Source organism: Notolepis coatsorum (assembly GCF_963971535.1).
Source record: "Notolepis coatsorum genome assembly, chromosome: 2".
Classification (NCBI taxonomy): Eukaryota; Metazoa; Chordata; class Actinopteri; order Aulopiformes; family Paralepididae; genus Notolepis; species Notolepis coatsorum.
In genome coordinates, this window is record NC_140166.1 from 203,866,532 (window position 1) to 203,879,731 (window position 13,200).

Here is a 13,200-nt window from a genome sequence, read left to right on the forward strand (position 1 = left end):
CGGTCCTTGTATTAAGAGCTCCGTCAATCAACTACAGAATGAAAACATGTCTCCATTTCTGTTTGTTATTTGTGGCGATGGGGCTACACATTTGTTTGTATTTGGATCACAATTGGACCTTTAAACCCTATGATCAAGCGTAAAGATGGAGCACTTTCATGCTTTTTAATCAATGTAGTGCAGTGGATCAATTAATCACTGTATGGAAGGAACTGGCTGAAGAATCTTTGTATGGACCCAATGGCATTCATTCACAAAACCTTTCTTAAATTCCTACCTACCTAATTTAATGACATAAATAATTCAAGCCAAAGTTGATTGTATGTCACGTTTCGTGAAGGAGGCCCACTGGAGTCTTGGAAAGTGATAATAAACCTTTGGAAATGTACAAACCATCTCTATAATGAGAAGGGTTATGGTCCGTGCTGTGTTGTCTGCAGTCGGCCTATGAGATCGGCATTGTGCGCCAGTTCCCCTTCTCCTCGGCGCTCCAGAGGATGAGTGTAGTGGCTCGTTTGCTGGGAGAAAAACGCATGGATGCTTACCTGAAGGGGGCGCCAGAGGTGGTGGCCAGCCAATGCAAGAGAGAGACTGGTAAGATTTATTCCCCCATTATTTGGGGGCACTTTACTTTTAAAAGTTTATTTTTAACAAAAATATATGTTTTCCATCTGTATTTTAGGTCAGGTTGAGACATGAGGTCTCCAAAGTGGTTAGGGTAAATGTTAGGTTTATAAACTACTTCCTCTGTGATAATTATGAGGTCCTTTAATTTTGTATTAGACATTCAATTGGATTTAATTTGCTTTACTATGGTGTCCAACTTTGTCGTAAACTTCAAAACAGTTGAAATGAGAACAAACCTAATACCTATGGGATGTAGCGAGGCGTATACAGCTCTGAATGTATATTGACACGGCCAAGGACCACGTTCCAACGGTTCCACTTAATGTCGCTATCCTTCAGTACCGGAGAACTTCGCAGAGGTTCTGGAGGACTACACCAAACAGGGCTTCAGAGTCATCGCCTTGGCCCACCGCCGCCTGGAGTCCAGACTCACCTGGCACAAAGTCCAGAACATCAGCAGGTATTTATATATTTGTATTTATAATATATATTTATTTTACTTTTTTTTCTTTTTTTTTTTGCCAGAGTTCCACTCATTCACACCTGGGAGCTGCCCTGTATAACCAACCACAGTCTTACACCTTGTCTCCATCCGTTATGTTCAGCCTGGCTGGGGCTAGCCATGGTCTAGCATGGTATAGTTGGGTTGGCTTTGTGTCTTCATTACATTTCTTGTAAATTCTCCATTTGCTAGGCAACCTTTCAAAAACGCTCACCACCAACTGTGGTACACAAGCAAAAACCATGATTATACAACAGTCCCAGCCGGCTTAGGCCAGGTTGTGAAAGGTGACTCGGCTTAGGCCAGGTTGTGAAAGGTGACTCGTCTCAGCCAGGGTTCAGCCCGGTCTGGCCCGGGTTTCAAAAAGTGTCCGTCTCAGCCGGGAGTTTGGCCAGGTTTGGTCAGGTTCTAAAGACAATGGAGACGCTCACCGTGTGCCAGACTGCCACAGCAGGGCTAAACCCTGGCTAGTGGAGACGAGGCTTCATACTGTTGGCCACAGCAGGGCTAAACCCTGGCTAGTGGAGACAAGGCTTCATACTGTTGGTCACAGCAGGGCTAAACCCTGGCTAGTGGAGACAAGGCTACATACTGTTGGCCACAGCAGGGCTAAACCCTGGCTAGTGGAGACGAGGCTTCATACTGTTGGCCACAGCAGGGCTAAACCCTGGCTAGTGGAGACAAGGCTTCATACTGTTGGCCACAGCAGGGCTAAACCCTGGCTAGTGGAGACAAGGCTTCATACTGTTGGCCACAGCAGGGCTAAACCCTGGCTAGTGGAGACTAGGCTTCATACTGTTGGCCACAGCAGGGCTAAACCCTGGCTAGTGGAGACAAGGCTTCATACTGTTGGTCACAGCAGGGCTAAACCCTGGCTAGTGGAGACTAGGCTTCATACTGTTGGCCACAGCAGGGCTAAACTCTGGCTAGTGGAGACTAGGCTTCATACTGATGGCCACAGCAGGGCTAAACCCTGGCTAGTGGAGACAAGGCTTCATACTGTTGGCCACAGCAGGGCTGAACCCTGGCTAGTGGAGACAAGGCTTCATACTGTTGGCCACAGCAGGGCTAAACCCTGGCTAGTGGAGACTAGGCTTCATACTGTTGGCCACAGCAGGGCTAAACTCTGGCTAGTGGAGACAAGGCTTCATACTGTTGGCCACAGCAGGGCTAAACCCTGGCTAGTGGAGACTAGGCTTCATACTGTTGGCCACAGCAGGGCTAAACCCTGGCTAGTGGAGACTAGGCTTCATACTGATGGCCACAGCAGGGCTAAACCCTGGCTAGTGGAGACAAGGCTTCATACTGTTGGCCACAGCAGGGCTAAACCCTGGCTAGTGGAGACGAGGCTTCATACTGTTGGCCACAGCAGGGCTAAATCCTGGCTAGTGGAGACAAGGCTTCATACTGTTGGCCACAGCAGGGCTAAACCCTGGCTAGTGGAGACGAGGCTTCATACTGTTGGCCACAGCAGGGCTAAACCATGGCTAGTGGAGACAAGGCTTCATACTGTTGGCCACAGCAGGGCTAAACCCTGGCTAGTGGAGACAAGGCTTCATACTGTTGGCCACAGCAGGGCTAAACCCTGTCTAGTGGAGACAAGGCTTCATACTGTTGGCCACAGCAGGGCTAAACCCTGGCTAGTGGAGACAAGGCTTCATACTGTTGGCCACAGCAGGGCTAAACCCTGGCTATATACTATGAGTAAGTAAAGTATACACTATACACTGTCTCAGTGAAGACAACATGGTCAGAGTGGACTGCTCTCCTCTTAGAAACGGTAAATGATAATGTTTTGAAATGTCTCTTTGAGTCCGTTGCCTTGTGTTCCTTCCAGGGACCACATTGAGGCGAACATGGACTTCCTGGGGCTGATCATCATGCAGAACAAGCTGAAGACGGAGACACCAGCAGTGCTGCAGGACCTCCGCCGAGCCAACATCCGCACTGTCATGGTGACCGGTAAGACACACACGCACGCGCACACACACACACACACACACACACACACACACACACACACACACACACACACACAAAACCTCCTTTCATTCCTCTTGTACCTCTGCTTCTTCTCAGTTTGCGTCACACAGGGCAGAAATGTGGGAAGCTTGTGGGTTTTGTTGTGGTGCTCTGAACTTAAGCTACCCCCCTCCACCCCCCATCCATTTATTCAGCTATTCCTGGAATCTTGACTAATAAAGTTTTAGGCCTATGAGCTTAGCTGGTAGATGGCTCCAAAGTCCACCCAAGTCTCTTCCTCTTGCTCTCTCTCTCTGCTTCTTCATCTCTTTACTATCTCTCTCCCTCGCTCTTGCCCAATCTCTCCTTCCCTCCTCTGCATCGCTCTCTCTCTCTGTCTTCCTGTTGTTCTGTGTGTCTCTCTCTCTCAAGCTGTCCCCATTCATTCATTCTCTCGCTCAATTCGATATGCTTTATTGGCGTGAATGTTAAACAACATTGCCAAAACATTCAACGGTACAAGGAATAGGGCGGCTGATTGGCGCAGTGGGCAAGGCGCTCGCCTCTATCGCAGGAGACGCTGGTTTCGAGCCCAGCTCTCGGCGTTGCTACCGGCTGGCCGGTCGTTCATACTAACACAATTGGCAAGTGTTAGAGGGTGGGAAAGCCGGTGCGTGGGGATTTGACGTTGTGGACAGCGACTCCTACAGGTCGGTTTGGTGACGCCAGTGCGGCGGAAGCAGGAAATAGCGGGGGCAGCGTGAGCCTCCCACGCGTTACTCCTCGCCACTGAGAGTTCGAGCTGCTGCGGTGAAAAATGGAGAGAAAAAGTGGATATAAAAAATAAAATAAAAACAGTACAAGGAATAAACGTAAAAAGGAAATAAAAATAAACAAAGTATAGTGCATCTATATAACATAAACAAACGGACAAATGAGCAACGTTTTATATTAGTATAGTTAATTATGATAAGTAGCCAATAAAACTAGGATCATTTAATAGAGTACATGGCCTTGAATAATATGAGATATTCCTTTATTGATCCCCTTGGAGAAATGCGGGCGTCATAGGAGGAGGGGGGAGGGGAGGTACAGGTATGGGCAGGGTAGTAGAAGAAAGACATAAATATAGGTTATAAAATACGAGAAAATTAAACGGTATAAACAAATGTGAGTCAGACACACTTAGTGGTCAGACATTCCTAATAGTTGTCGAGTTCTGCAGCCGTTAGTTCTCCAGCAAAGTTTCAAATGGAGTACAGGAATTATAATGTTGATGGAGTTGATATGACAAGATAATATTGGTGATATTATCTTTTGGTAGAGCTCTCTCTCTCTCTCTCTCCCCCTCTCTAAATGTAATCAACACAATTAGACGTCATCTGAGCACCAGCCTCATGAGAAGCCTTGGTTCAGGGCCAGGACAAGGGCTCCAAGACAATAGCCCCCTCTGTCTTACCCCTGTCCTTCTGGCTATCCTGCAGCTGCAGACAGTCCAGTTACCTCCCCGGTGCTGTTGAGGGAGAGACTCCTTTTTGAGTAGTGATGGAGAGGAGACTAATAGGTTAATAGGTTGAACAACTGTCCCCTGGCTAGAGGAGCCATTGGTGTTTTCTTGGTCCAATAATTCTTGCCCACTGTTTCTGTCCCCTTCTCCATAAACGGAGATGTGTGTGTTGCGGAGTGGAAAACTTAGTTTCTAACAAACTAGTTTAAAGTTTTGTTTTATTTATCCAGTGAAATGCTTGGTTCTGTATGACCCTGAGATTGTGCTTCATACATTAAAAAGTTAAAGAATAAAGACCAAACACTATACAAAATATACAAAACTAAAATGCAAAAATGAGGTAGAGATGTAGTACAAATATTTTTGTAATAAATAGATGAGATTTGGTGTAGTGTTAAAAAGTGTCTAAAAGTGAATGTTAAAGGTAAATGTTTGATGTGGAATGTGGATGTGTGTGCATTGAATGTAGAATGGATGAGTTAGTGTTGCATAGAGTCCACATTGAGCATCCCGAATGGCCTGATGGTTAATTATACCAAGAGTTCCTTTTGTATGGTTGTTGAACTGTTGAACTGATGCTGTAAAACTGAAAAAAAAAGAAAATACCAATAAACATATTGTTTAAAAAAAATTATACCAAGAGTGAAGCATATTATGATTAATTCAAAACTTATATAGTTTTGGATTACCTAGTGACTTTCAGGATCGGGCTCGTTCTCATGAGTTCCTCCGTCCTGACCTGTGTTTTTACATCCAGGCGACAACATGCTGACGGCCATCTCGGTGGCCCGGGACTGTGGCATGATCCCCCCTCAGGACACGGTCATCATTGCCGACGCCCTGCCCCCGCGGGACGGACACACTGCCAAGATCCTCTGGCGCTACGCAGACAAGCCCAGCAAGGCCCCACGCCTGGAGGTGAGCCAGGGAGACAACTACTCACAGACAGACAGACAGACAGACAGACAGACAGACAGACAGACAGACAGACAGACAGACAGACGGCTTTGGTAGTGACTGCCCCCTGCTGGCCAACACTGGTTAATTAAAGTTATCGTAGAAATCATTGTGGTTGGAACCTACTCTCAACCTGACCTACAAGTGGGAGTGGATGTTTTATGTATATAATAAATACTAACCCTCTAACCTTTTTACTATTATGTACCCTAATACTGCGCTACTATTCTTATACTACTACTACTACCTATCTTGCTAATTATGTCTATGCAATTAGAGTGTAACACTCAAGCTCAATACTATTTCACAAACAGTGCCACTGATCCTTAGCTGCCAGAGTTGTACCCCTCCTGGTGACATGTTGTTCATAATTTGCAAGTCTTTGTCGATAAAAGCGTCAGCTAAATGACTCAATTGTAATTGTAAATGATGTGCTGTCCATTGGTAGTGAATACATCGACGAGAGCTTCAGGGTCAGTAGTTTGATTAGGGCTATGTGCTGGTAATCCTTGTGCAATAAATGTGTTTATATATTATGTTAGGGGACTGCATATTGTATATTTATATGCGTTTTCTTTTTATATGATGATAGGGGATTGCATATTGTATATTTATGTGTTTTTTTATATTATGTTAGGGGACTGCATATTGTATATTTATGTGTTTGGAGATTTATATTGTATATTTGTGTTTTTAATATATTATGTTAGGGGACTGTATATTTACATGTGTTTATATATATTATGTTGGCGGACTGTATATTGTATATTTATGTGTTTTTATATTATGTTAGGGGATTGCATATTGTATATTTATTTATGTGTTTTTGTATTATGTTAGGGGATTGCATATTGTATATTTATTTATGTGTTTTTGTATTATGTTAGGGGACTGCATATTATTGTATATCTATGTGTTTTATATCATCCATGCTTCTTCCTGTCCTCAAACAGGAAGTGGAGATCGGCCTGGGGGATGTGTGTGATGTGGATGAGTCTAAAACTCAGGAGAAGTACCATTTCGCCATGAGTGGAAAGTCTTTTGCCGTCATCACCGAGCACTTCCAGGACCTGCTGCAGAAGGTATATAGGGGCGCGGGAGCGTTCAAATTCGAACACCTACTGTACTGGTACCGTCACAAACATCACTGCAACTACCTGTCTGCTACTTGAGGACAGGTGATAAAATAACACAACACCTGTCTGCTACTTGAGGACAGGTGATAAAATAACACAACACCTGTCTGCTACTTGAGGACAGGCAATAAAATAACACAACACCTGTCTGCTACTTGAGGACAGGTGATAAAATAACACAACACCTGTCTGCTACTTGAGGACAGGTGATAAAATAACACAACACCTGTCTGCTACTTGAGGACAGATGATAAAATAACACAACACATGTCTGCTACTTGAGGACAGGTGATAAAATAACACAACACCTGTCTGCTACTTGAGGACAGGTGATAAAATAACACAACACCTGTCTGCTACTTGAGGACAGATGATAAAATAACACAACACCTGTCTGCTACCTGAGGACAGATGATAAAATAACACAACACATGTCTGCTACTTGAGGACAGATGATAAAATAACAACACCTGTCTGCTACTTGAGGACAGGTGATAAAATAACACAACACCTGTCTGCTACTTGAGGACAGGTGATAAAATAACACAACACCTGTCTGCTACTTGAGGACAGGTGATAAAATAACACAACACCTGTCTGCTACTTGAGGACCGGTGATAAAATAACACAACACCTGTCTGCTACTTGAGGACAGGTGATAAAATAACAACACTAGAGCTGTCTTAAATACTTCGAAGCTTCGTTCGATGGGCATGGGATTCGAATATGAAAATAAAATTCGATTACAAAAAAATACAAAATAAAATATGTATTTTTTTTGTTGCAAAATCAACTCTGCCTCTCTTTGTTAACTACAACAAGCAATGCTGTTTAGACCTAAAACGCCTGCTAATAATGCTTTATATAGCCTGCATATACACACAAATGTGTTTCCCGGTTTCAATGGGTTAAGATGAGGTCGGACTCTGCACTTAGGGCTGACCTTCGAAGCTTTTTTTGGCAATCGAAGCTTCGGGGCCGAGCTTCGATTTTAATTCGAAGCTTCGAAGAAAAAGGAATATTAATTATAATATATATATATATAAATATATATATTTAGTTTTATCTTATGTTGTGGGACTTGTACAGCACTTTGGTAAACTTTGTTGTTTTTAAATGTGCTCTATAAATAAAGTGGATTGGATTAATTAATTAAGTAGCCCCTTTCGTGACTGTGACGCAGCCAACAAGGTTTCACTCGGCTGCGCTGCCTGGGTGCAGTGGGGCTGCTCTCACAGCCAACGACATGACATTACATAATTATGTTGCAACCTTCGTCTATCAAGCAAACAATTATATTATATTTAATTTATAATTATATCAGACAATGCACCTACAAAAGCAGATGATTACAATTAAATTAACACATTAGTCATAGCAGCATAGGCATAGCCTTATTAATGTTTTGTGTGGCGTCGCCGTCGTGTACAACTCCAAGGGATATTCCCTTGGAGATGCATTTTGGAGGCAAATTATTATTTATTTTTTTACACCGTTTTTTTTTTAATGTTCGAAGCTCATGCCAACGAACGAGCTTCGAAGCTTCGAAGTATTTAAGACAGCCCTATCGGCACTGACAGATTTGTATTCATTGTGCTGCTTTTATATTTTATATTTCATGAAAGCAAAGTGTTTAGTTTGTCTAATATTTAAAAAGGTTTAAACTTTACAGCACTGACAAAGTTGAACAAAGTGCTGTACAAGTCTCACACAATTTTTTTTTTTTTAAAGTAAAACATTTTTAAACTTTTTATTTCATTTTTTATCTCGAAGCTTCGAATTAAAATCGAATCTCGGCCCTGAAGCTTCAAATTCCAAAAAAAAATTCGAAGGTCAGCCCTACACAACACCTGTCTGCTACTTGTGGACAGATAATTAGATGACACATGCTTTTGTTTGTTGGGGACGTTCATCCCCCTGACATGAGATCATGTCTATTTAATGGAGTGGCTGGTGACCTGGTGCCTCCGTTGTGTCTTGTAGTTGGTGCTGCACGGCACTGTGTTTGCCAGAATGGCCCCCGACCAGAAGACCCAGCTCATTGAGGCCCTGCAGGGCGTTGAGTGAGTATTGTCTGATGGAGACACGCCATGATGTAACCACCTCATTAGTATGCTGCTCGCACCACAACAGTCAGATTCTAACCTGAGGTCACCATCTCTCTCCTCAGTTACTTCGTGGGCATGTGCGGAGACGGGGCCAATGATTGCGGGGTAAGCAGCCAACCCTCTCTCACGTGTCTATTTTTAAAGTAATGAGAAGCGGTTGTATCGGTCTCTCTCTCTCTTTCTCTCTCTCTCTCTCTCACTCACTCACTCACTCACTCACTCACTCACTCACTCACTCACTCACTCACTCACTCACTCACTCACTCACTCACACACTCACACATATGTACTGTATGTTGTCTTCCTCTCTCGCCCCAGTCTCTGAAGAGGGCTCACGGTGGTTCTCTCTCTCTCTCTCTCTCTCTCTCTCTCTCTCTCTCTCTCTCTCTCTCTCTCTCTCTCTCTCATGTACTGTATGTTGTCTTCCTCTCTCGCCCCCAGGCTCTGAAGAGGGCTCATGGTGGCATCTCTCTGTCAGAGCTGGAGGCCTCTGTGGCGTCTCCCTTCACCTCCAGAACTCCCAACATCTCCTGTGTGCCCAGCCTCATCAGGTACGTGTTGAGGAACCATACATGCTATCATACAGAAGGTTTTAGTAGTAATACTAGGGGATGCAATGGTACCACTTGTTCCACGGATGGTACTGATTCTCTGTACTGAACCTGTAAGTATCGTCCGAGTTCTGATCCATTCTTTTCACTGAACAGTATAAACTCTCCTGGTTCCTGGTATCGGGTTTTAGTACTAGGGACATTCTCCTAAAACCTATCCCCCTATCTTAGCCTGGTGTCATTGTGATAATGCAATACCAGCATGTGTATCTGTGTATCTCTTTATTAGCGTTGCACTGTTCTCTACTGGAACGGCAATATGGATATATTGACGACTGACTTGGAAGTGTGATCATTATCTGTCATGCCTCGGCTAGTTGTGTTAAATGACACCTTCTTGTCTCGTCTACAGAGAGGGGCGCGCTGCTCTCATTACCTCATTCTGTGTGTTCAAGTTCATGGCACTCTACAGCATCATCCAGTACATCAGCGTCACACTCCTCTACTCTGTAAGTTCCCTTTTCGTACCGTCTTAATTTGGGTTGGGTACCCTGTTCACAAACTGTTTCCCCCCCCAACCCCTCCTACCCAACCCCACCCAACCTCCTCCAATGTACAGTTTTTACGTCAAATGTATATACTCCCTTTTCTGGACTCTTTTTGTATCACAAACAGTACTGTATTGTATTAGTACTGTATTGTAGTAACAGTACAAATCTGGTATGTCATAAATGTATAGATGTAGCAGTACTGTCTATCTGTATGTCATGTATGTCATATGTCCTGATGAATTGAAAATGGGGGACCCTGATGTAAACAAGACTAAAGTCTTTCTCTGGTCTGCATCCCCTTAACAATTGTGTGTATTGAGCTGTACTGTATTGTACCCATTCTGCAATCTGTTAATAAAGTTATCAATCAATCAATCAATCAGCACCAGTTCCTGGAGTTTGGTATTTTTTGCGCTACTTAACTCTCTCTGTAATAACAAAGGAACTAATTTCAGTTGTAAAAATAAATAAATAAGTCCAAACATCTCAATTTCAACATTGTTATTTATTTAGAACATTTTAGTTATTTATCAGAATCAGAAAGGTCTTTAAGTAGTTTGCTCATACAAGGAATTTGTTTTGGAATCAAATAAAAGGCATTATCGTTGGAACACACCACACAAAATAAATCGCACTATCATGTATTGTGTTTTTAAGTGTTTAAATACCGATTTGATCTAGCATGAATCGGTACTCGATAGTACCGATGTAATTGGGTCGGTCCAGAGTTCCGTACCCAATCCTACTCTTAATAGATCCATATAGGCACAGGATTGGTGTCAAATTCAACAGTTGGCTTAAGATTATGACGAGCTACGCCATGGGCCTCCTGGGAAACGGAATCTACACGTTGGGAATGGATGATTATATTCCACAGAGAATAGGTAGAGAGAGAGGGTGTGTCTTTGTGATTGACCTCTGACCTCTGCTGTTGTGCTGCTAGATCCTCAGTAACCTTGGAGACTTCCAGTTCCTCTTCATCGACATTGCTATCATCCTCCTCATCGTCTTCACCAGTAAGTACAAATACGCCTGGAGGCCACACATTGCATGTGGAATGCAACTCCTATGACTATAAGCGGACAGCCCTGCTTTCCACTGACACATTTTTGCAACCGCTCAAAATAAATCATAATTCTGCTCAGTGGAGCACGGGACAAGAATGAATGGGCGGGAGGTTGCAAGCCTCTTAATGGCCTTGGTTACAATGTGCAACTCTTTCGCTACAGTCGTTTCATATCATTTTGCTTGTTTTTGACTTGGATTGTCCTTATTTTCTTTTTATTTCACACTGTTAAGAGAAAGCGCTATACAAATCAAATGTATTATTATAGTTCACCTTCACCTCTACTATCTAACTATCCATTCATAACTTTTGCTTCCTGTCTCTGAATGTCCTCATTTCCCTTCACTTATTGTCCTTCCTGCTCGTCTCTCCCTCCAGTGAGTCTGAACCCGGCCTGGAAGGAGCTGGTGTCGCGGCGGCCTCCCTCAGGTCTGATCTCAGGGCCGCTGCTCTTCTCCGTGCTCACGCAGATCCTCATCTGCCTCGGCTTCCAGACCATCGCCTTCCTCTGGGTGCGCCACCAGCCCTGGTACGAGATCTGGAACCCTCTCTCAGAGTGAGTGACCCGCCCACCTGCATGACCTTCGCCACAGAACACCACAGTAGTAGTGAAAGGTTAACCTTCTGTAGTGTGGTAGTGAAAGGTTAACCTTCTGTAGTGTGGTAGTGAAATGGTTAACCTTCTCTAGTGTGGTAGTGGAAGGGTTAACCTTCTGTAGTGTGGTAGTAGTGAAAGGGTTAACCTTCTGTAGTGTGGTAGTGAAAGGGTTAACCCTCTGTAGTGAAAGTGTTAACCTTCTGTAGTGTGGTTGTAAAAGGTTAACCTTCTGTAGTGTGGTAGTGAAAGGTTAACCTTCTGTAGTGTGGTAGTGAAAGGGTTAAAATATTATTTGAAAAAGGAAATGGCCGTGATCGTAAGACCGATCTGTCGATCTTTACAAATCAAGACTCCATCGTCTAACAATGATATAGTTGTTGGTGTCGAAAATAAATCTTTAAATCGAATCGTGATCTTAAAATCAAAAGTGGAATTTTGGATTTGGAGAATCGTGATGCCCCTAATGTTGAGAGATTTTATGATTTGGAGAAAACAAAGTCACACTCAATAGGTCGTATTTTTCACATATTGGGCTACAATAGAAAAACATTACCTCACTGTTTAGTGATTTTGAAAATGATGTTTCTTTGTGGTGGTAGTATTTTCAGGGGGAGCTAGAGACTGTCCTCAATTAAATTCCAGTAGATTTTAGGCAAACAACCTGTAATCCCATGAAACATTGTGATGATAGTTTCATAAACAATGAGTACTGGTGGCGGCTAGGTGGTGTAGTGGGCAAGGCACTCGCCACCAGTGTGGAGACGCTAGGATTCGCGTGTTCGAATCCAGCTCTCCACATTGTTTTCAGTTTAGCTGGTCGTCCGCAGTAATACACATTGGCCGTATTACGGGGAGGGAAAACTGAAGGGTGGGGATCGAACGTTGTGAACAAGCGACTCCTACAAGTCGGTTGGTGCGCCTGCGCAGTAGAATCAGGAAGTGTCGGGGGCAGCGTGAGCCTCCCACGCGTTACTCCTCGACACTGAGAGATCGAGCTGCGCAGGTGAAAAGATGCGACTGCTGTTACCTCAAGTACCGGAGGGGACTTGTGCTATGTATGACTTAGTCCACATTGCAGCCGGCTTGTGGGAGGCAAGAAACAGCGTTCGTGACAGGGGAGGGTTGAATTGGATGATACGAAATTGGGATGGGAGAAAATATAGAAAAATGGGAGAAAAAGTGGATAAAAAAAAAAACTGAGTACTGGTTTTAGACCTGATTGATGGATGGATAGATAGGTGAAGGAGTGATAGGAAGTGTGTGTCTGTGAGGAGGAGTGATATGTGTGTCTGAGGAGGAGGAGTGATATGTGTGTCTGTGAGGATGAGGAGTGATAGGAGGTGTGTCTCTAGTCTGAGGAGGAGTGATAGGTGTGTGTGTCTGTGAGGAGTGATAGGTGTGTGTGTCTGTGAGGAGTGATAGGTGTGTGTCTGAGAGGAGGAGTGATGTGTGTGTCTGAGAGGAGGAGTGATAGGTGTGTGTGTCTGAGAGGAGTGATAGGTGTGTGTCTGTGAGGAGGAGTGATGGGTGTGTGTCTGAGGAGGAGGAGGAGTGATAGGTGTGTCTGAGGAGGAGTGATAGGTGTGTGTGTCTGAGGAGGAGGAGTGATAGGTGTGTCTGAGGAGGAGGAGTGAT

At 43.9% G+C, this 13,200-nt stretch overlaps 1 protein-coding gene across 1 annotated transcript in view; it reads left to right on the top strand.

Annotated features, from left to right (window-relative positions):
• atp13a3 (ATPase 13A3) overlaps positions 1-13,200 on the top strand; it is a gene marked incomplete at both ends in the record, with an annotated part of 47,902 nt that overhangs the window by 25,629 nt on the left and 9,073 nt on the right. The window contains 11 exons of the mRNA XM_084307820.1: positions 441-594; positions 967-1,087; positions 2,967-3,091; positions 5,356-5,516; positions 6,509-6,637; positions 8,675-8,754; positions 8,862-8,904; positions 9,241-9,350; positions 9,763-9,859; positions 10,845-10,917; positions 11,346-11,523. Coding sequence (XP_084163946.1) covers positions 441-594; positions 967-1,087; positions 2,967-3,091; positions 5,356-5,516; positions 6,509-6,637; positions 8,675-8,754; positions 8,862-8,904; positions 9,241-9,350; positions 9,763-9,859; positions 10,845-10,917; positions 11,346-11,523 — 1,271 coding nt within the window. The remainder of the gene's footprint in view (positions 1-440; positions 595-966; positions 1,088-2,966; positions 3,092-5,355; positions 5,517-6,508; positions 6,638-8,674; positions 8,755-8,861; positions 8,905-9,240; positions 9,351-9,762; positions 9,860-10,844; positions 10,918-11,345; positions 11,524-13,200) is intronic.